The 22,421-nt window shown below is 35.4% G+C and overlaps 1 protein-coding gene across 1 annotated transcript in view; it reads right to left on the bottom strand.

Annotated features, from left to right (window-relative positions):
- Window positions 1–22,421, bottom strand: part of TTC29 (tetratricopeptide repeat domain 29) — a 136,014-nt gene that overhangs the window by 91,639 nt on the left and 21,954 nt on the right. The window contains exon 4 of the mRNA XM_026867005.1: window positions 12,486–12,674. Within this exon, the coding sequence (XP_026722806.1) occupies window positions 12,486–12,674 (189 nt within the window). The remainder of the gene's footprint in view (window positions 1–12,485; window positions 12,675–22,421) is intronic.

Below are 22,421 nucleotides of genomic sequence, written 5' to 3'. Positions count from 1 at the left end.
TCTTCTAGCTACTATGCTGTACTCTCAAAGATTCTGGGTTAGTTCCAGGACTTCTTGTTGCTTCTGGCTCTCCACAAAACCTCTCAGATTTTATCTAAGACACATACAGCTACTCTCTAGACCAACTACTCAGAGTAACCACAAAGAAGATCTGGTGTCAATTACATGATTACCCCCAAAATTATATGCACACAGACCTCACATATACTTTAGAGAGTGGTATGAAATATAACCTATGGACATACGTGAAGACAATAATAAATCAAAGAGTGATTTCATACTAAGTGTAACCCTTAACTCTGAAAGCTAGGAACATACCTATAATTACTGTCTTGCTATCTGAACTATGTATCACTGATTTTACCCTTTGCTTTAGGCTTAACTGTGGAAAAAATATTCATATTTCAGGCATTTTCACAGAAGTTTATGTCTGAATCAGAATCCAGAATCTCTGAAGACTTTACAACATTGTAATTGGACAAACTGTTTTAGCAGCATTTTGCTCACAATGAAACTAGAATAAAGAATGTACTTTTCCAACACCAGTGTCCAGCTTTAGGAAAAAAAAACTGACAACTGAACAGGTCCCATATGAAAACTCCACTAACTTGTCTGTCCTACATTCATATTCAAATGAGCCAACACAGAAAGATTTGGTTTACCATTTAAATTTTTAAATCTTTTTTGGTTGACATATTTTATGAAAGCAACACCTGTCAGATGCCTTCTGATTTGTTTGATTATATATAAATAAACACTTTTTGATATATGTCAATTTTAATCTAGAGAACACTGCAAACAATGTTGAACACCAGCTGAATGACAATATACCCATTTTAAAGAGAATGGAACTCTCACTTCACAATAATATTCAAACCTCCTCCTTCCATGTTTGTAAAGCATCCAAGTGCTTTCTATATGCAAAGGCTACCTAAGATACAAAATGTATTCAAGGAAGCTCACAATGTAAAGCTCCAGGCTCTGAATAAAACCAGGCCCACACTCAGTGGGATGCTCACACTTCAGGTTTCACAAATATTTCACTGTTTATAGGCAGATTTCCAAATGCAGGGAGGGAGGTGAAATCTGAGTGATGAATAGTGAAGAATGGCACATGCTTTGCAGTTCTGGTTTTCAGGGCATGAGGGATTTTTTAGCTCAATAGGACCAAATGAAAATAAGCTATATTACTGTTTAATCTCAAAGAGTAATATGATCATTATCTTTTAAATACAGAAAGTGACACTGAAGCAGATTAGTTTCACTAAATTACATTTTTGCTAACTCATGTCAAATACTTGCCTCTGTTTAAATAATTTTTTTGTAGTGATTACATTTTATTCAGATTCTATCCCATTCCCCTTACTTTTCCCAGCTTCCAGTAACAAATTTAATATCAAATGCAATGCTCCAGCACTGGAGCTGTTCTGCTGTGCAGATAATCTACTTCAGAAGGATGCTTTGGGTAGCAGGTTGGACTAATGACCTGCTGAGGTCCCTTCCACCTTGAGTCATCCTATGATCCTCTGAAGAGTAATACATATTTTTATTAATATCTTCATAATGTTTGTTTTAGCTATGACTTCTACAGATTATTGATAATGGCTGAGGACATGTAAACCCCCCAACAGCTCTCAGTCCTGCTGAGAAAGCACCCCTGGAAACAGCACCACCTTTATCAGTTCCTAAAGGGAAACACTGACTCCAGGAAAGTTTATGATGACAACTGCCGGTTCAGCTGCAGTAGTCCAAGACATTGCAAAGCTTTGAAGCAAAAGAATCTGTTAGTGAGCGGGCAGCTCTGAATGAAGCTTCATCTCAGTACTACTCATTAAGCAGTAAATAATTAAAAAACCCTGGAAAAGACAGGTAAAATACAAGCAGCAATGTCAGTAACAGACATGAAAGAGAAGAGAGGGAAAAAGAATTCAAAAAAGCAAAGAAATAATTCATTTGAAGTTTTAATAAAGTTTCATTTGCAGTCTTGTTTAAAGATATATCAGACTTTAGGGATGTAACCTAATTACATTTTTATTCTAAATTCTATTCAAAGACCTTGGACTTTGAATCTTTAACACAGATCAAACATAGTATAATTTACTCATGGCTATCAATACTTTAAAAAGATCTCTTCATTAAATGACACAGTCTTACGAATATGCACATAAAGCAAACAGAGCAACATTTGATACCAAAACCATTAAAAATATGACTCTTACAGAAGTGCATCTATAAACAATTCACTTGAGTGCTACATGTTATATTCAAGTGTAAACAAAATGTTTTTTCTGAAGTATTTCTGATACAATATATTTCATAGTTCAATGTAAACAGCAATACTTTTTCAGTAATTGTATGATGTATTTGAAAATGAACTTTACAATCACCAAATACCTAAGAACAGAAACTAATTTAATTTTTTTTTTTTTTTTTTTTTTGCATATGTCAAAACTTGTAGAATTAGCACGTATGCACTGCTGTGAATATTTTGAAGAGCTTCTCATTGCGAAGTAGAATACAGACTTGTCCCCAGGTGTTATATGAAAAGAACAGAAAGATTGTCTATTTGAAGAATTTGGCTATTTGAAGAAGTGGCAGTGACAGGATTAAGGAGGCTTTTGGCAAACCTCCTTACTTTTTGCTAGTGTAAAGAATATTATTACTTCCCTGTGTTTAATAATAAACCTTGATTTAAATCAACTGAGGGAAAAGCATGAAGAAATTTTTCACAGCATTTATTTTCAGAAGTGAAAATAAGAACCCTACAGAATTCTCCTCAAGTTCTCTTATTTAAAACATCTTCATTACCTACCAACACCTTTTAAAAGATAAGAATAAAAAAATAATTACATGAAGAATAATTTTTATGAACTCAAGAGACCCTTTTTGCTTCCATGTTGCATGTTCAGAAGCTTCTTTCAGACTTTCTTAAGAGTATACTAATTTGAACCAAAACCATACTTAATTTCTATAACATCATTTCAATACAGTACCTGCTATTTCAAAACCAGTAACAACCCTGTAATAATAAGATGTCATTTATCTGGGAACTACATTTTGCACTTGCAGGAGGATGAGCTCAATTATTTAATAAACCTTTTAAATCTGCCCTCCCCAAGAATCTATCTGGATTTATGGATGCTTCTGTCTGTCACTGACTGACAGAGAAAACATCATATCTGAGGAGTAGCAATTTGCTGCTTAAACTTTTTAAATTATGCTCTATAATCAAGTTTTTACCCATTTAACTTACGTATGCAATTCTTAAGCAAACAGAAAAAAACTTAGTATAACTAACTGCTTTGTGAAATTGTATAAGTGCAGAACAAAGAAGAGTTAGCTTCAGTTGATATAATGAAAATCAATGACTGGAAGTGCTTTAAATGGTCAAACTGGATACACAGAATTCCATGTCCCATTAAGGAAAGATTTCTTTCTCTCTCTAAAGTTCCCTGATGCAGAGACTCTTTTAAAGCATATGTCTCTACATGAACTTAAAGACAAAATTTAGGAACAGATCTATGTAGCCAAACACATAGTATTTGGAGAAACATGAGTAAGTTTTCAGGTCTGAACTATTCTTACACTCCTTTTTCTGAAAAAGTTGTTAAGAATAAATAATCACAGCTAGAAATAAATCTTAAAAGTTAGCAATATGGGATATGCCACCTGGGTGAGGGGTGGGGGGGATATCATATAAAATCAAAGGTATTTGGTTACTACTGGATATGGTCTGTTATACAAATTAAAATTAAATGAACCAAAGGAAACATGCTACATGTTTCTTCCAAACAATGAACAGTACAAAAAGACATTTTTAGGTTAGTCTCCAAAAGAATCAAGCCTATGTGATCATCCTGCCCTCCAGCTAGATTTAGAGTGAACTTCAACCAAATTTGGTAAGAAGTGGTAACAAGTCCATAAGACAGTAAGTTCCTACCATTTTTTTTGAAAATCAGTAGCTTGAGGATAGAGATTAATCCCAATTTCAGACAGAAAGCCAGGCAGAACTCTGCTGTATATATTCTAGAGGGCAGCACGCTGCTTGGCCAGTCAGCAGCATGTGAATATATAGCTTTCAATTTATCAGGGGATAACTGAATCTTACAAAGTACAAGGGTTATAGAAGCATACAGGCACTGGTATTGTATAAATATAAAACAAAATGGTGGCTCCTGCCTCAAAGGATATACAGCCTCTAAATATCTAGAACCACGACTCTCCTTTAGACCACTGCCATATTTTGCCTTGCACTCAGGCTCCCTATGAAAAAAATTGTATAGGCATTTATAACTTGAAATCCCTTTCCTCTTTTTGGCTCACACTAAGAAAATTCCCATTATAAAAATAAAAGGAAAGGAAACTATGTATCTAATCTTTTATCAAAAATCACAAACCTATCTGGGTATCATTTTAAATCAAAAGAAGTTGCTTACAAAAACGAATCTCTAACACAGACACAAGGGTAGATGAGATCAGAAATGCCCTGCATAGCTATTAGCTGGTAATTTGAGTTGCTTTTGTTCCTGAAGAAAGAGATGAGATCCATTTTAGGTTGCTTCTTCCAGTGTCAGACCTGCACTTGTGAACACAACACTGTGGAGACCTCTAGATACTGGTTATGCATCTTATGGTGAAAACATAACATTAGGCAGGCTGGATAGTTTAAACGCAGCAATACTGTTATTTTGGAACAGTTCTGCACTCCACAGGTAGTAAGGAAGAAATTTATCACTCTTCACAAATGTTGTCCTACTGGTTTGTTTTATTTACCAGCTGTTTCTAATCTTGCAATCGGATTGTAAAGCAGCACTTTTCATTTCTACATTACGCAGCACGAGGGTTTGCTATATAAGTGCTCTTGTCAGGCTCGCAACACAGATAATAATATAAAGTTCTATTAAAGTAGAAGGTGTGCATGGGCCATCCATCCCACAGGTGAATGACAATACTTAAGAATCTCCGAGCAAAAGACACTGTATGTTTATGTAATTAAAGCAAAGTCACAAAATGCGCACATACAAAAGCATAAGAAATTTCATAAGCAATTTTAACTTTTGCCTTTTTAAACCTTTTTAGTACTTCATTTTGCAATATTAACATTCTCTTTTTTTCTCGTCTGAATATAAATTACTTCTGCCTTAAGGCAAACTGATTGGGGAAATTCTGCTTAAACGTGCATATTTCCTCTGCATAGATACTCATGAATGTATGCTCAGTTTCTCTCAATTATTAATACATTACAGTTTTTAATTGAAAAACACTTGCCATAAACAATTCAAAATACAAAATCAACAATTTATTAGCAGTGGACTAAATAGGACATACCAAGACCAAGAAAATAATCAGTTTAGACTTCTTATGTTCCAAAACAAAAACATGATGTTATGAACTGTCTCTAAGATATCGTTTACCAAGTATGTCTAGTAATTAACACTTAAACTCCAGAAGCTTGAAACAAATGTCAATTAAACTCAATAGGAATCTTTCCACCAACTGCTATAAAGCCTTGATTAAAAACTTCAATTTCAACAGTATGGTAAAACTGTAGGTATAATCCTACTACTCAATCTTAATCCAGATTGTCAAAGTCTGTGAGAACCCTGTGGGGTTTTTTTTCCACAACAAATTAATTAGATTTATTTATAAATCCCTTGTGTTCAGTAAGCCTTTCAACTAGAAAAGTCTCTATCAAATTCTAACCTATGAAATAGACGGTATTTTATCCATGATTACAGATAGAACAATTACAACTTTCTCATGAATTAGGTCCAATTTATTAAAATGTTTGGGGTGGTTGCAGAGAGCTCACAAGTGATCAACTCTGACATAACATTGCTCTGACTGAAAAGCAGCAGGAATTTAACATTGGTTATATTTAAGACCTAACTGGATTAAGACTGAACACTTAAACTCCCTTAATTAATTTGCAGAATATGGCAGAGTTTTTAAAAAGTCTAAGATTATTTTATAAACAACTAAGGACACCTGATCAGGAATTCATTAAGACTTTCAATCTAAAAAACACACAAACAAAATTTGGTTGCTAGATTAGCTGCATGCTATAGAAATCGGCACTGAGATATCTAACATTGCTATTTGCTTTACATTCTGTCCATTTCTCTTACAAGTTCTGCCTGTCTTTAGAGTCTGCAAGCATATCTGAAAAAGTATTACCTCCAATTTTGTTGATCCTTATGTGCTAGCAGACTACAAATCTGATAACTAATTCAAAGTCACCACTACATTGAGATTAACGGCATCATTTTTACGCATCTCACAGCTTTCATACCAGGGGATATGCAGTTTTTGGCATGGCACCGATTTACATTTGGAATTCGATGTGAAAGTTTTATTCATTGGACTCTACTGTGATACTTATATGCCTTCTCAAAACTAGTTATTTAAATGTATCCAGAAATGTACAGCACTGCAACCAACAGGTATGGAAAGCGGCGTCTATCCCAGTAAACTCTCTTATCCTTCAAACAGTGTGACTGCTTGCAAACTGCCTTTTAGAAAAAGTCCTTGCAACACTCCTAATTACCAAATTGTGTCCATGAATAATTGCAGGGCAGGAAAGTCCAAGTCAGCACAAGCTCAAAGAACTAGTCTGCTCCAGTGCTCATAGACATCCCTGTGCACTGCTTAACTTACTCATTCAGGAAAGCAAGCACTGTGAATGTTTACCTTTGCTGGTAATATCTGAAAGGTAAGCATTGAGATCCTTGCACTGTCTGAGGGTGGGAGGATAGATATTTGCAAGAAGATTGTAGCAATGATGTTTTCATTGTTTCCTCCAGAGTTCTTGACGTCATTCGTCCTGCTCCACTGACCCATAGACAATGGACCACTAACCTATCTTTTTGCAAGGGTTTGCCTTAAGGCAAGAACAGTCATGCATTTGTATTAGAAAAACACCATCAGATATGTTAATTAGTCATCTTTAAGCTTCTCTCAAATGCAGAGCTGCTTGACATTACTATTAAATGTTGGTATCTGAAGTATTGCTTTAAAGCACTGGCTATATTTGAGTGTGTGTGTACATATATATTCATACATCAAAGAATCATCTATGTTGGAAAAGACCTTGAAGATAATCTAGTCCAACCATTGACCTAAAACTGACCGTTCCCAACTCCACCAGATCCCTCAGCGCTGGGTCAGCCCAACTCTTCAACCCCTCCAGGGATGGGGACTCCCCCGCTGCCCTGGGCAGCCCATTCCAACACCCAACAACTCCTTCTGCAAAGAAATCCTTCCTCAGAGCCAGTCTAATGATGCAACTTGAGGCTGTTACCTCTTGTCCTATCACTTGTTACTTGGTTCAAGAGACTCATCCCCCCTCTCTGCCCCCTCCTGTCAGGGAGCTGTAGAGGGCGATGAGGTCTCCCCTCAGCCTCCTCTTCTCCAGACTAAACCCCCCCAGTTCCCTCAGCCGCTCCTTGTACGACCTGTGCTCCAGACCCTGCACCAGGTCCATTGCCCTTCTCTGGACACGCTCGAGTCATTCAACGGCCTTTTTGGAGTGAGGGGCAGTAATGTCTGTATATAGATGTGTACATATATATATATATATATATATACATATACCTACACATCCATATACACACATATTTATACAAACACCTGTATTACTTGCAATGGCCTTGACGGCTGCTTTTAGAAGTAGTACACTTTCAGATATCTGGTTTTATCATGCTTTTGAATATAGAAATATATCTAATGTTGTTATAATCTATTTGAAGGAAATAGTTCCTACAAATTCCTTGAATCCTCTGGACTGCTTTTGTAACTGATATAAGTTATCCGAAACTTTGGGATGCATCTATTTAAGATCTACATCATTTCATGCATGATAGATGTTAACCATTTAATAAAAACCAGACAGAACTCAAATATTGTAATGATGAGCCCCAGCAGTATAAGAATCCATTCAAACTAGCACTAGCCATTACGTTTATCAGTTCGCTCAGTCTGTGTTTCTTCTGCAAGATATAACAGTGTAAACCTGAAGTTCACATTTAACTTTAGCAGAATTTACAGTAATAGAACTATTACAATGATAATCTTATTCTCTGATGTGCAGAAAAATGCACACATTTATAATGACTGATAGTACTTCTAAAAACACATCAAAAGCACAAGTATAAAAATGGGTTTTGAAATTGATTTTTCTTATCTGAGGTTCTGTCACAAAGCCTGTGCTTACTTGGATGACAAGTAATGCTTGATTTAATGTGAGACAAAAAAATTAAGATATGACTTTGCTTTTTCAATGTGTATAAAAAAACCATCAGCATGTTTAATAACTCTATTAAATTATGTTTAACAGCTATATGAGAAAATGACTATGTGAGAAAATGACCAAACTAAATAAACAATTTATTATCAGCCCCCTGAGGAAAGAAAAATTATGGGGTGAGTACGGCTAACCGAACAGGCTCATAACCTGGACACTCCTACAATAATTAATGAGTAGCATCTCATTTAGGTAACTTGTAAACAGAGACCTTATTTTACAGAGTTTTTTAAAGAAGAGGTTAAAAACTTGTTCTGCAAAGAACTGCCACTAAAATCTTGTTTGCTCCAAGCAGAATGTTTCATTTGTGTCTGTAGCAGGCTACTCAATTATAATTGTTTTCTTTCCCTTATGTACTGACAGCCACTAATCGCCTGCATCCAAATATCATGACTGAAGTCTACACTGCCGACACCTCAAATATTTAGCTTTGAAGATTAATGAACATCGGACTATATCCAGCCTTTAGGACAGGGACCAGGCTGAAAGTCAAAGAACTTTAAATTTGATTACACAAAAATTACCCAGCAAATTTATTGATTTGCTTCCAAGGCAAACAACAATCTTTACAAGTACATGTTTAACTTTATACTCCCAAGCAATCAGTCCTAAGCATATATAGACAGCTTCCATTCACAAGTAATAAAAAATACACTGTTGGGTGAAAGAACTGAAAAGAACTGGTACAAGATATTTACATCTAAATGGACGCACACACGAATGTCTGCAAAACTAACTTCTTATAAATTCTCCTATCTTCCTGGCTGCACTGTGAACCAATGAAGTTAATATAGATACGATGATTTAAATCAGATGAAAGTATTGTTTAAATGTTAGGCATCATTCACATACCTACATACAGGTCCCTATACCATATAGGTACACATACATATTCCTATATGTGTATATTAATGCATACATACATGTATATACATGTGTATCTATTTCTGTATATATATATTTCCCATAGGAAGCGGGCATCTGACACATTCAGTTCACAAACAAATTAGATTACAGCTTTATAAATAACTGGGGGGAAAAAAAAAAAAAAGACCATTTAATTTACAAGCTATATTGATCTGTTCTAATATAAAAAATAGCACGTTTAGAATTTTACTTACAATGCCATTAATACTCATACAATTTTATACAATGCCAACTCAACATCTGCTCTTACACTATTTCTATAATCAGAATTTGTGATTTAATTTTTCAACGGCTGAAAATGAAAACTGCATGGAATACATCAGCTGTCTTTCTCTCAGTGGTCCTTCAAAGCAAATCCTATACTCAGGCTCTCAGCTTCTTCATTTTTTTCACCTCTCTCTATAGAAGGAAAATATTTGCAAAAGACAGACCCTACAGATTCAGTCGAGCTTTACCCTGGGCAGTGAAAGTGCACCTTGATTTATCTCTCCTTACCAGTGTTAATAAGAAGAATCTCTTCTGGAATTTTCTAATATTTTACAGCAGGGAAATGAAATTTCCCCTCTGAGCATCTTAAAGTGTATTTCATAACTTTACTTATGTGATTTTGTAATGGGCTTAAAGATATTTAAGTATGCAACAACTTTTGCTTAACACATCATAGAAGTAGGAAATACTGAATTATTTTAGGCAGTGGTTGGATAACAGTAGTGAGTCACACTCTATGAGACTTTGAAGCTACAAATAGATAGGGATGTTTGCTTTCATGCACCTTTTAATAATATTATCTTTTAGTAACTGAAGGACCAAGTGAAAAGGTTGCAAAAAATCCAGCAACTTCAATCATTTTATTCTAGCAAGTATCAGACAGATAGCCTAATTAAGATTTTTCCACTCAAAATGAAAATTACTGGTTGTGTCTGGCTGGGCTTTAAGTAAGTGCTATTTTATCTACTGGGAAACTGGATTTAGCTTAACTTCAATCCCAAGAACAATACTGGAATAGTCAAACATTATTCAAAAACATTTAGAGAAAATATGAAAATATTATAGCCAACACCAATACATCAAGAGCAAATGTCATCAAATCAATCTTCTATTTAAGTTAGTAAATTCTTTCTCGCTGTCATACAACTTTCTTGTAAAGCATTAAGGGAGCATCTCTCACCTAAAACCATAGTTAGATGAGTGCAAACTGCTTAGGAAATCCTAGAGAGACATTGGTTATCAGTAGTTGATTGTCAGTCTGGAAAAAGGTACTTAGTGAGGTTCCACAGGTGCCTGTCCTAGGTCCAGTTTACTACTTAGTATTTTCATTAGGGATCTGAATTACAGGATAGAAAAATGCTTTTTAAATGTTCAAATGATACCAAACTAGCAAGAAGAGAAAGCATGTTGAAGGACAACTTCAGAATTCAAAACAATCTTTACAATTACCTGAAACCACCTACAAAACACAGGATGCTACTCAGGGCAAAAAGAAAGCAACGTATTGCATTTAGGCAGAACTAACTGGTGATCCCAGAATGGGGAACAGACTAACTAGCTAACAATTCAGAAAATAATTTAGTGATTACTGAAGGTCAGGAACTGAATAGGACTATTCAATTTATGCTGAAACAAAGAATGCAGATGTCATACCTGAACGCAAATAAAAACACAGCTTGTAAGAAAAGTAATTCTTTTATTTCATCGATCATTGGTATGAACTCAAATTTTAAAACTGAATGCAGCTCTGGGTGTTGCAGGCAAGAAAGATGTGGCAGCAGTTCAGGGGAAAACAATGTGAATGACCAGCAGTCTAGAAAATATGAGGAAATATTTAAAAAGGTGTGATGTTTCAGCTTTAAGAGAACATGGGGAAAAACAGGATGATAACTTTTCAATTGAAAAAAAAAAAAAGCTTCAGGTTTTATGTCCAGGTTTTTGCTGGGAAATTAGGCCATCTTTCAAAATACACCCATTCTGTCAGACATTTACTGGAATCACACTATTTCCACAAAATATTTTAATTTCCGTGAATCTTCTTTTTTCTGAGAAAAGCCATTCTATTTGAGAAACCAGCCACAAGCTGAGCTCAAAGTTGGAATGGTTTCAACCCACAAAGTCAAGCTTAAAACCAAAAATGTAATGACTATACAAATCACATATATCTGAAGCAATGGTTAGGCATCCAGTGTGCTTTGGAATTGTAACCAGAAGATAGGTTTTATTCAGTTACTTGAGGCTCGCTCATTGCTTGTCATCCCACAACATGAAAGAATTTTATATAAGCATAGGAAAACACCTTTTTTGTATTGAGACTGTTATACACACACAAGCCCCTCTGCCATGAAAGATAATGTATGTTCTTAAATATAGAAACAAGGTTCATCTTGATATAAGAAAGTAATATTTTTTACAGTGAGAGCAATCATTCACTGTAACAATCTCCCCAGGGATGTTGTAGAGTCCCCATCACTGGAGGTTTTCAAGATGCAATTGGACAGGGTGCTAAAACAATCTCATCCAGGCCCCTTTTCCCATGAAAGGTTGGACCATATGATTTTTAAATGTCCCTTCCAGCCTGGGTTGTTCTATGATTCTAGTTACTTCTGTTAATATCTATTCTAATTTCAGAGTCTCAGTTTGAGGATACAGATACATGAATGGAGAAATGGTGCTTGTGATAAGGTATAAATCTGAAGGAAACACCCATGTGGCAGTCACGTACAAAGAGGGTGTCATTTTCAGCCAAGAGAAACAGAAGGTAGTTTTTAAAAAGAACACAAAAGTATAGGTTGTTTTATCCAAGTGTAAATTGGAGGCAGGATTAAACTGAATTACATGTTTATACACAAACTGGATTGATTTAAAAGAGGTACCTACTGATACCATCCTGTTCAAACACCTGGGGCCTGAGGCAGCATTACTAGTCTCTTGCCAAAAACAAGCAAAAAGAAATAAGATCTAACCCAAAGAACCTCTGCCCTAACCAAATACTTTCTTTAAACTTGTGTTTTGGTTTTCATCTGATGGGGTACTTTCAACTCTAGATGGATTGTCAAAGGAAAGAGGTCTGTGCATAATTATAGACCTCTTTGTCTTCTATTTGCCGCTCCAAAAATTAGAATTGCAACAGTTTTAAAACTTGTTTTAAGTTATGGTTGCAAATCAATTTTACATTGAAATACTGTGACCTGCAATGAAACATAAATTGTCAGATTTGACTCTCTCAATGCTGATACAATATAGCTTTATGAACTCAGTGACTTACCTTGTTCCTCACTGATGAGGCCCATATTTGCATGTGCTTGTGCCTCTCTTTTCCCGCCATCAATTTTTATTAGTTGAGCAGTGTTAAAGCATTGCTCATAAAAGTAATTACTTAACCATTTGTCCTCAGGGTCACTGAAACAATAGTAGGCCAAGTAAAGCTGGTTATCGTACACCTCCTCATAGTGCCCTTTAAAAACAAAAATTACAATCAAAATGTTAGATTATCATCAGCTTTCAGAAATCTTACATATTACAGCAATAACCATACAATGAAAACTGAAGAGCTATTTATATTTCTACCACTCAAATACCATCAAGTTCTCCTACATGTCCACTCAAAGAAATATGATAAGGGGAAAATGATAACCTTACCAATTAGGCAGAATTGAATATTTATTTTAGCAAAACCACAATAAATTGCTCTCATTTCTATATTCGAAACCAAAATTCAGTTCAATAAAACATGCAAAACCTGGGTAAGACTTTGGCTAGTCAAAAGAGAGAAGCTAGACTGAGTAAAAAAACCCACACAGTCGGTGCTGGAGAAGCATTTGTCTGAGACACTGAGAACCGAAAAGGCATCAGGCGGTTTCAAAACAGGTCTAAGGTAGCAACTGTGGTGATGGAGGTAGGGAACCAAATAGAACACTCTGCAGACACAATGCATTAATTCATACCGTTTTAAATGTTCAAAGTAATACTAACAAGAAGGCCTTTGAGTTTTCATGTATATTCCCATTTTCAGTACCTTACCACTCTTAGAAATTAAGGACCAATTGAAATTTTACACCTTGCCCTGAAAAAGACAGATCACCAAGGTATTGAAAGCAGATGAGAGTAAAAGTCATGTATCTCCTTTATGATCTGAAGAAAAAAAGACACATTTAGTCCCCACTCTTTATCATCTCAGACACTTAAATGAACACAGACTATCCCTAAAATTTATAAAAGCACTGCAAGTCTCAAATCTAAGTAGTACTACAAAATTATCAACAAATGTATTATTCACAATTTAAAAATCACAAAATGAGATCTTCTGTGGAATTAGAGTTCTTTCAGAAAAGGACCTTTTAAAAACAATCCACAAAAAATCCTTTTTTGATTATTCCAAAACTGTATTAATTTGGAGTAGATATCTAAAATTTATCTGACAATTCTTATCATACTGCTTCTCTCTCTAAGGGGATTTGAAACATATAATCCTTACATGATACTGAAGAATCGATGAGATAATAAAGTATATCATGTTTCACATGCTACATGTTTCACAGCTAAATTAAATGAATTTTCTTTCCAAACTCTGCTCATGGCAGATGTGAATGGGAATAATTAGCTAAAATTCCATTGCAGTTTTTGTGAGCTACTTACTGTGTTTATGGCTGTTAAATGAATGTAAACCAAACAGCGAGTTCTTAAAAGAATTTTCTTGTAGTTGGGTAAAGAAGGAGTTAAGAATCACAAGTGTTGAAGCAGGTGAGAGACTGTTTGGTTAAGCTAGATGTGTTAACAGAACTGTTTTGCTTTCAGGAGATCTGCAATTTGTAAGCTTTGCTCAACAAAGAGAGAAAAGGGAGAAAAGAAGGAAAAAAAATCTCTTACTCCTGGGTATGGAGTACCACACAGAAATCAACTGGGGGAAAAAAACCTGTTTCAATACAGGCAAGGTCTCACTCAAAGTCCAGGTCTTTTCTAAGTGTTTTAAAACTAAGATACCATATCAAAATACTTTGATCAAAAGAAGCAGTTAAATTATTTTCTCTTGTATCTGCAGGAAGAATTGGGCAAAATCCAACTTTCAAAAAAGATTCATTTCTCATCTGTAAGATCTATCATCTGTGTGAGTTACTTGCATTGTTTGACACAAGGAGCAGCAATTACTCAAGAAGTATTCTGAATGCATCACTAAACCATACAAGAGCCTCAGCCTCATCTCCAGCATGTTCTGTCTCAAAATTAAAAATGACAGATTATGTGTGGTCTAATAGGAAGTAAATTTCTCATTGTCTGTTGTCACGACTAAGTTCTTTGACTTCAGAACATCTTGTTAAACCTCTTCAGTGTGTTGCACAACACCAAGAATTTATATTCTGTTTCCTGAAATAACTGTTACCACCTAATCATGTCTGCAGACAAGAGGTTTATCTAGTATTTGTTTCTTCTTCATTTTTATCTATCTTGGCCATTTTGGAGAACATTGGCTGAATTTTCCCTGCTTAAAATTTTCTGAAATCAAGCTGAAGTCTCTTTTCCCCATTCTTGAACACTCTCCGATTTTGTTTTTTGATTTACAAATTCATTCCTCCTCTTTAATGATAAACAATACTTGTTGCTTGTGCTTTATTTATTTATTATTTTGCTTTCCTATTTATTTTCTCAGAGTTTTTCCTCCATGAAGTGGTACCTCATGTTTCTACCTTTTTAATAATTCCCATTAAAACATATAAAATCATGATTTTTGAACCAGTTTGTGTTATATACTAAACTATATATATAGTTTAGTATATAAACTATAGTTTATATAACTATAAACTATACCATTTCTAGTATTTTAAATAACACCCCTTCTAAGAAAGGTTTCACAATTTCTTTAGACTCATCAAAATAGAAATGCCCAAGAAATTACACCTGAGTATCAAAACTTTGATACAAATTATGAGATGATACCAAAATATACCAAAATATTATCTTAAGTTTAGAAATTTGGCTTTGAGAGGAATAATTATCAATGTATAGACTTAATGTATTCCTATCAGAACATTCTTCAAGGCTGTAAGTTTTCATACCTTCTGTTCCTTCTCAAGGCTGAAAAAGTATCTCTTAGGTACCTCTTCAGAATATCTAGGAGCGTACATCATATAAAACTCATTCATATATTAGCAATCAGACTATTTTCACACAATAACTCATAAAATTAGAATTTCTAGTTTTATTTATATATAATAGAAATTCATATTTCTAATTAGAAATTTAAAACATTCATACATTAGAAATTAGACTATTTTGGTACAATAAAGATCTCTGGGAATGATACTGAAATGGAAGTAACAGAACTGATATAGGCTTAATATATTTATCTATCTGTATGTGCATATATATATATATATATATATATATATATATATAAAAGCATATTTATATGTATGTATAGACAAAAAAATCAATAGTTGGGATTCATCCAAACAAACCCAATTAGATACCAATATGGGTTACCAAGGATCCCTTTACACTCAATGAAAAAAACCCCAGATGCTCCTTGGCTGTGATTTATCTCATCCCAACTTAAACATCTATGGCAGCACAAGGGAGCTGGAGTACCTGGAGCATGAAAGATTACCTCAAAAGGCAGAGGTTCACATGATGATTACAAGTACATAAACAAATAACCACGTGAACAGAGAAATATAAAACCTAATTATAACCATTAACATAAAGACAACAATACACATTATATATAGATTGTAGCTAAGTGAAAACGAACTTAGAAGATACCAGAGGATACATACATTTACAATACAACAGTAAGGGGAAAGATAATTGGATTGTGATTGGGGTAGAACACTAGATACAGATTTGTTGATGTTGAAATCTTTGCTACGAAGTATCAAGGCACTAATGCTACATAAAATTAAGCAAATAACTTCAGGTAGTGCCCTACAAATCTCGAGAGATGGAACTGACCTGAGGCAGACTATTGCTACTGCCACAGCTTTGATTGAATGAACTCTAATGTGACCCTCTGATGACTATCCTGCTGGTGAATAACAATGAGAAGTGCACAAAGACAACCGTTTCTCTGTAATTGTCTTGGACAGTGGCTGACCAGATAGGCTGGTCATAAAATAAACCCTAAATGATAGACTTTTAGAAGTTGTATTGTCTTCTGGATCCAAAGTGTGATTTACTAATCAAGAAATGAATCGAGATTATTCTGACAGGGGTAAAACTAGCGTGTCAGACTTAACAGAAGTGAATATTTACCTCCTCAGGAGAAGAAAAATATTAGACTAGGTAAATACTATCTTCCATAAAATCTCCCACGGGCAGTTCATTGTTAAAGCTTTGACTTCTCTAATTTTGTATACAAAGTCCTCTACAACTGATAATAGAATATACATAAGACAAGTAATCTTTATGTATCTGTCGATATAAAAAAACCCCAAAACTTCTTTGCACCACCTATCAGAGAGGGAATGATGGCACTGGAAGGTGATACCGAATGAACAGAAAGAGAAATCTGAATCACATGAGCAACTGTAAAATGGTTCCTGCAAGACAAATTCCTGTTTTTAAGTAAGAAACAATGAAGAAACCACAGAGATAATGTTCAGAGGCTGATCCTGTTAATCTTTCAAAAATTACCTTAATTTCATAAAACATTGGAAGATAAATTCAGCTCTTCCAGAACATTTAAGTCAAAGTATTGTGAGAAAACTGTAAAGATTAAATTCTACCCAAAATGGCAGCTACACAGAACAAACAGAACTTGATGAAGCAGATGGTGAGGCCTGAGCATTTATAGTTTTGGTCTTAACTGAAGAACTGAAGGAGGGTTAAGAACAGATCTTATGGGCAATTATACAACAGAACATCTTTTCAATGCCAAATTACCAAATTGAAGGCAGTAATATTTAATAAAAATTAAGTAAAAAACAAATTAAAAGTCATGGTATGTTGCAGTATTTGGTTTATAGAATTTTTATGTTTTTGTCATAGAATATACATTTCAGAAAATGGACTTTTTTCATTTTGTTTAATATGAACTTTAAAAAATATTTTAGTTTCATTATCCTTTGCAATGGAAAACGACTCTGAAATCAGGTGTCTATGCACAAAAGAAAGTATCCCTATCAAATCTCACCGAGATCTTTTTGTTAAACAGATTTTTTAAAAAAATCCATTGACTTGAGCTTAAACATTAAACCTCATATATTAAACACATATAGTATTTCCCGCTCTGCATCAGGATCTCTTCAGGTGCATCTTAACTGTCAAGTAGGACCTCTCATTATGCTCAAGCTATAGTCCCTCACTGCCCCACTGAACAATATATTTGTTTGTTCCTGTCTCTTCTCATGAACTGGCAAGCAAGGGCACACATGGAACAGAAGATCATTCAAATCCATGGTCTTCATGTTTTTTGTGTTTAGCTAGGAAACTACTAAGTAGTGTAATGCACAGGGATAGTGAGGTGGAATTTGAGTATGACAGTCCCAACAGAGCCAAGATGAGAGAAGAAAAACTTATAGATCTGCAAGCTATGTTAGTGTGATTTAAGTACAACTGCTGCCACATCTGTATGATGTCCTTTGTGACAGGATGCTGTGGAAGAAAGGAAGAGAAGTACAGAAATGGTCTTTATAGAAAAGATGAAAACAACATCATGAAGACATCCTGACTTGGTGTTTTCCGTGAAGAAGAAAAGAGAGAGGCTGTTGTTCTTGTTAATGGAAAATATAACTTGTACCTATTTTTGAAATACAGGTATCAGAAAGACATTTTTCAACATCCATTTATGGCTCAATATTTTCCACTCAGAAAACCACCAGTCAGTCATTTGTTCCTGCCAGATGAAGGCCATATTGAAACTTTTCAACAGCTGGTAACACTCTTCTGCCAGTTCAGTTAGTTGTTTTCAGCAAGTATGACTTGATTATAACTGACCATTCACTCTTGAAGACATATAAAGCAGTGGCCTAAGATGAATTAAGTCACTAGGTGTCATTTCTGATGTCAGAATGAGACACTATTAATCTTGGAAGTTTCATTTTTCTTTTGCCAGAGAGATCAATACGAGTGACTTAGTAGCAAGAGAGCTGATGCTGTGAAAATTCACCCACAAAGACTGAGGATGGAGGCTGTTGGGCCAGAAAGATACATGAACGATAATAGAATATGGTGTTGCAATTGATTTATTTCCACCTGGATCCATGCATGGCAAAAAAAAATCAGTCCCGTTTGCTTGTTCAGGACAATCATGCCTCTACACCGACAAATAGAGGACCAGCCAATCATTCCTTTTTCCAGAAAGTTTACCCATAAGCTGAACTCACACACAAATGAAGAAAGGTTGCTGTGGGTTAGCATGTTGACACTATCACATTTCAGGCAGAGTCTCTTGTTTCCTAGATATCATGAGACAGAATGCACACTGAGCACACTCCTCCCAACACTGCTAGGTACATAAGGGGAATATGTTCAATGAAAGTAAAATATACATAAAAACATTAAGGAAACAGTCAGGATATAGTTTTGCCAAGTAAGGATAAAGCTGTCTAATGATTATTATATAAGGCAATTAACTGGTAGTCTGGGACACTAAAGTGGAACTCCAAGCCACTGCGATGAAAACACACTAGTGAAATTTTCTAATAAATACCACTTCTGTGGAAGTCAATGGTAGTTCTACAGTTGCTACATTTGGAGAAGGCTTGGCTTCTTTCCTGGGCAGAATCACTTCACTTTTTGTAAGACAATTACAAAACCAATAAACTCCTCCATTGGTCTCTAACAACTGTTGCATTTTTCCTGTGGTAAAATATTAAGTAGAGAATGACAAACCTGCTTAGAAAATAAAACAGTTCCTCTCCCCAGTCCCCCAAAACCAAACAAAACTATGCCTCCTCCAAGCAAGCATTAAAAGAGGTTTTTGCATGTTTGCATTTTTTTTTAATGCATAACTTCTTTTCCTTTTTTTTTTTTTTTTGTTCCCAAAATAGCATGGGTAATATGGTTATTGCAATGTTTCTAGCCCAGCCTAAGGCATAAGCGTGAAATCTTACAGGAAAGCTTTCCACTGTAAAATGCCTAACTCTCTTTTCAACCTTAAGTACTTCAGACAAAGAAAGATTTTCCAATGCAAACACATCAAATACTCATGCTTTCTTCATAGACTTTATGAAAAGTCATCTTTTACAACAACAACAAAGGATAACTCATACTGTCAAAAGTTTTCTCTACACTGAAATGGGAAAAAAGAGCCAAGTTAGTACTTCCTTCTCATTGTGCATGCCTGGTAGTGTCTAGAAGAAGGGTCAGCAGCCTGTGGCACATGCAGAGATTCAGTATTTAGCATACCACAAACAGGGCCAGGAACCAGGAGCAGGTGGAATCTGAGAGAGACAACAGCTTTCAGGTCTTCACTCCTACTGTCCAGCAGCTATCCCAATGATCAGCTAATAAGCAGCGTCTCGCCCCTTTGCATACCCAAGCACAGGTTCTGTGCGCTGGCTTTGGCACAGTGAACACAGTGATCTGCTGCTGTAGTGCTGACTGCTCAATATATGTTGCAGCCACTGAACTGTGGCATTTTCCATGGTTTTGCTCCCCTGCTCTGCCAAAGTAGAGCCAATGGCTGAGACATCTCTTCCTTTAGTTGTTCTTGAGCTGTAACTTGCCTTACATTCCCTTCAACTTGTACAATACAAGTAAACCAGATCACTGATCATACTGGCTCCTCGAGGCCCCTGCTAGTCCTAGGTAAGGATTCAGTTAGGGTTCAAGCTTACATTTAATATGTAATTCAGTAATTCAGATGTAATCCGAAGAACAACACTTTCTAAGTCCTTCTGAAATAATACTGGGACTGGTGACCTCAAATTTGACAAAAACCAAATTTGGCACGCTATCACTGACAGTCTGGCCTTAGTCTAAAACACATGATTGATGCTTTACAGTGTAATCTGCATATTGTCAATCATTATTCTGGTAGGCTCAGTGCTGACTAACTAAATACAAGTAGCTAGACAATACTTTGATGAGATGATTCAAAGAAGTTGATTAGTCTAATGAGCATACAGACCCAAGTAAATTTAGCAATGCATTTTTTAAAAAATAAGACAGACTGTAGGAGCCAAGGAGAGGTTTAAAGAATCAGTTACATTCATATGGTAAAATCTGTGCAGATACCAGTTTAAAGGTTTTAATTTCACTTTTAAATATTTTTATGTGAGGAACAGCAACGTTGCCACTATACCAGGCACACATTACACTGGATGCTGTTCAAAAATACTTGGATTTCCTTTGTTCCTACTTCTTCCCCATGACCCACTCAAACATACAGAGATATAGAGTCAAATTTTGTCTGGGTCTTAGACAGACAAGAAGAGTTCTATTTAGTTGGCACACCTCTGCAGGGTGTGGTCATCACTTGATCACAGGGTGTCAGCAGCCAAAGGATATTTGGTTAGCAACCCTCAGTGTCAGACAAGGGTGGACTGCATCTTCAAACTCTCCCTCCTGCTAACTCTCAGAGTAGTACTGTGTAGGGGTTAGGGAGCTATGACTCTTCAAAGGGATGGCAACATCAACCTACCAGCACTGTATTAGTTATAACTTTAAATGAAATTACTCTGACCAGTACAATCAGGTGAGTAAGCAGGCAATCAATTAGGCCATTCCACAGCCTCAAAACTTTCTTTTTGAAAAAAACCCCCAGTGTTTTCATACACCTGCCAAGAAAGAACTCTATACAGCAAATACTGGACTACGTAGTTACATTGCTTTAGCATTTATCCTGCATTCTTCTGTAAAAAACCCTTCAGCTATTCATATTTAAACTCTTTTTTTTTTTTTTTTTAGCTACTGCGACTACTTTAAGCTTACTGAACTAGTAAAAAGAGAGGTTATTCCATGATAATGAAGGAAGATAAAGGAATAATTAGAAACAACTCAATTTTTAAGTCAGAAACATTTATATTATTTGCATCAAAAAAGACCAAATATAAATGCAGTCAAGTATTGCCAATATTTCTGACTGGTTTGGGGATAATGCTGTACCTAGGGCAAAATAACCGTCGGCTATTTTTCTGAAAAGCTTCAAGGATTAATGCTATCTCTCTCTGTTTAAATACTTGGGAGGTATTCAAATATAACAACAATGAGATTAAGTTGGACAGAAGAAACCTATATTTTCTTTGCACACAGTATAATATCAGTAATAGCCCATTTAAAAAAAAAATAAAAAAGAAAAAAGACAACTGCTGTATGATTTGAAGTTCAAAGTGCTCCACTAGCAAATTAAAACAGAGAGGACACAGTATACGTAAAGGTGAATGGTCTGTACAATGTAACGCTGCTAAATGTCACTATTTTCTAACCTAGCAGTAAAGAAAATAATTGTGCTTTGATATCAGCCTCCACATTGTGATAGATGGCACCAATTCTGTTCAAGCAAACAATTTATGTCCAGCATTATAGTGTCCTTTAAGTACAAGCTATCAAAATAAAGAAAATATTAGCATATTCTACCAATAAATATGGGAAGTGAATAAATACCTAGCTTTCTCTGTGCACTACAGTAACAACCGTAAAACTAAAATTAGGAGCAGCAGTTCTAAGCTATATTCACAATTAAGACATCACCACTCCACGATACAAAAATATCAGGTGAGAAAAATTAAATAACAAATAAGGAAATGATTTACTAACAGTGAGGTTTTGTTTTCCACTTAGAACTTCAGGTTCAAAACCAATCCCTTCATGAAGCTTAAATTAAGCCAAAACCTTTGAAGTCATGAAGATTTTTTTTCTGAATTTATACATGCTATCTCCTCTTTAACACAATGGCTAGCTCAGGACAGCATACCTGAGAGAGATAAACTTTCAGCTAGTCCAGTGTTAGTGACATCAGCAACACTGTAAAACTCTCACAGCCCCAACTGTTACTCTCAGCCTTTTAAGCTTGAACTGTGGTCCCTGAAGAGCAAATGCAGGTCAGCTGCTGTTGGGCCTGCTACATCATGGTAAATTCCAGCTGAGGTGAACTGCTGAACACTTCTTAAATGGTGTCAACTAGAGTTGTCAGGAGATCATAAACCAGAGCCCCAAGCAATTTGATTAGAATCAGGGAGTAACTGGATTAGCAGAACTACTGAATTAGTATTTGATGAGCTGTATAATTCATATGTTATCTTCACAGCACTACTAGCTCTAACAC

This window comes from Athene cunicularia, unplaced genomic scaffold, assembly GCF_003259725.1.
Source record: "Athene cunicularia isolate RWA unplaced genomic scaffold, athCun1 SCF_1, whole genome shotgun sequence".
In the NCBI taxonomy this organism is placed as follows: domain Eukaryota; kingdom Metazoa; phylum Chordata; class Aves; order Strigiformes; family Strigidae; genus Athene; species Athene cunicularia.
Note: the sequence above shows the minus strand (reverse complement) of the source record. Positions and strands in the feature narration are given on the sequence as shown.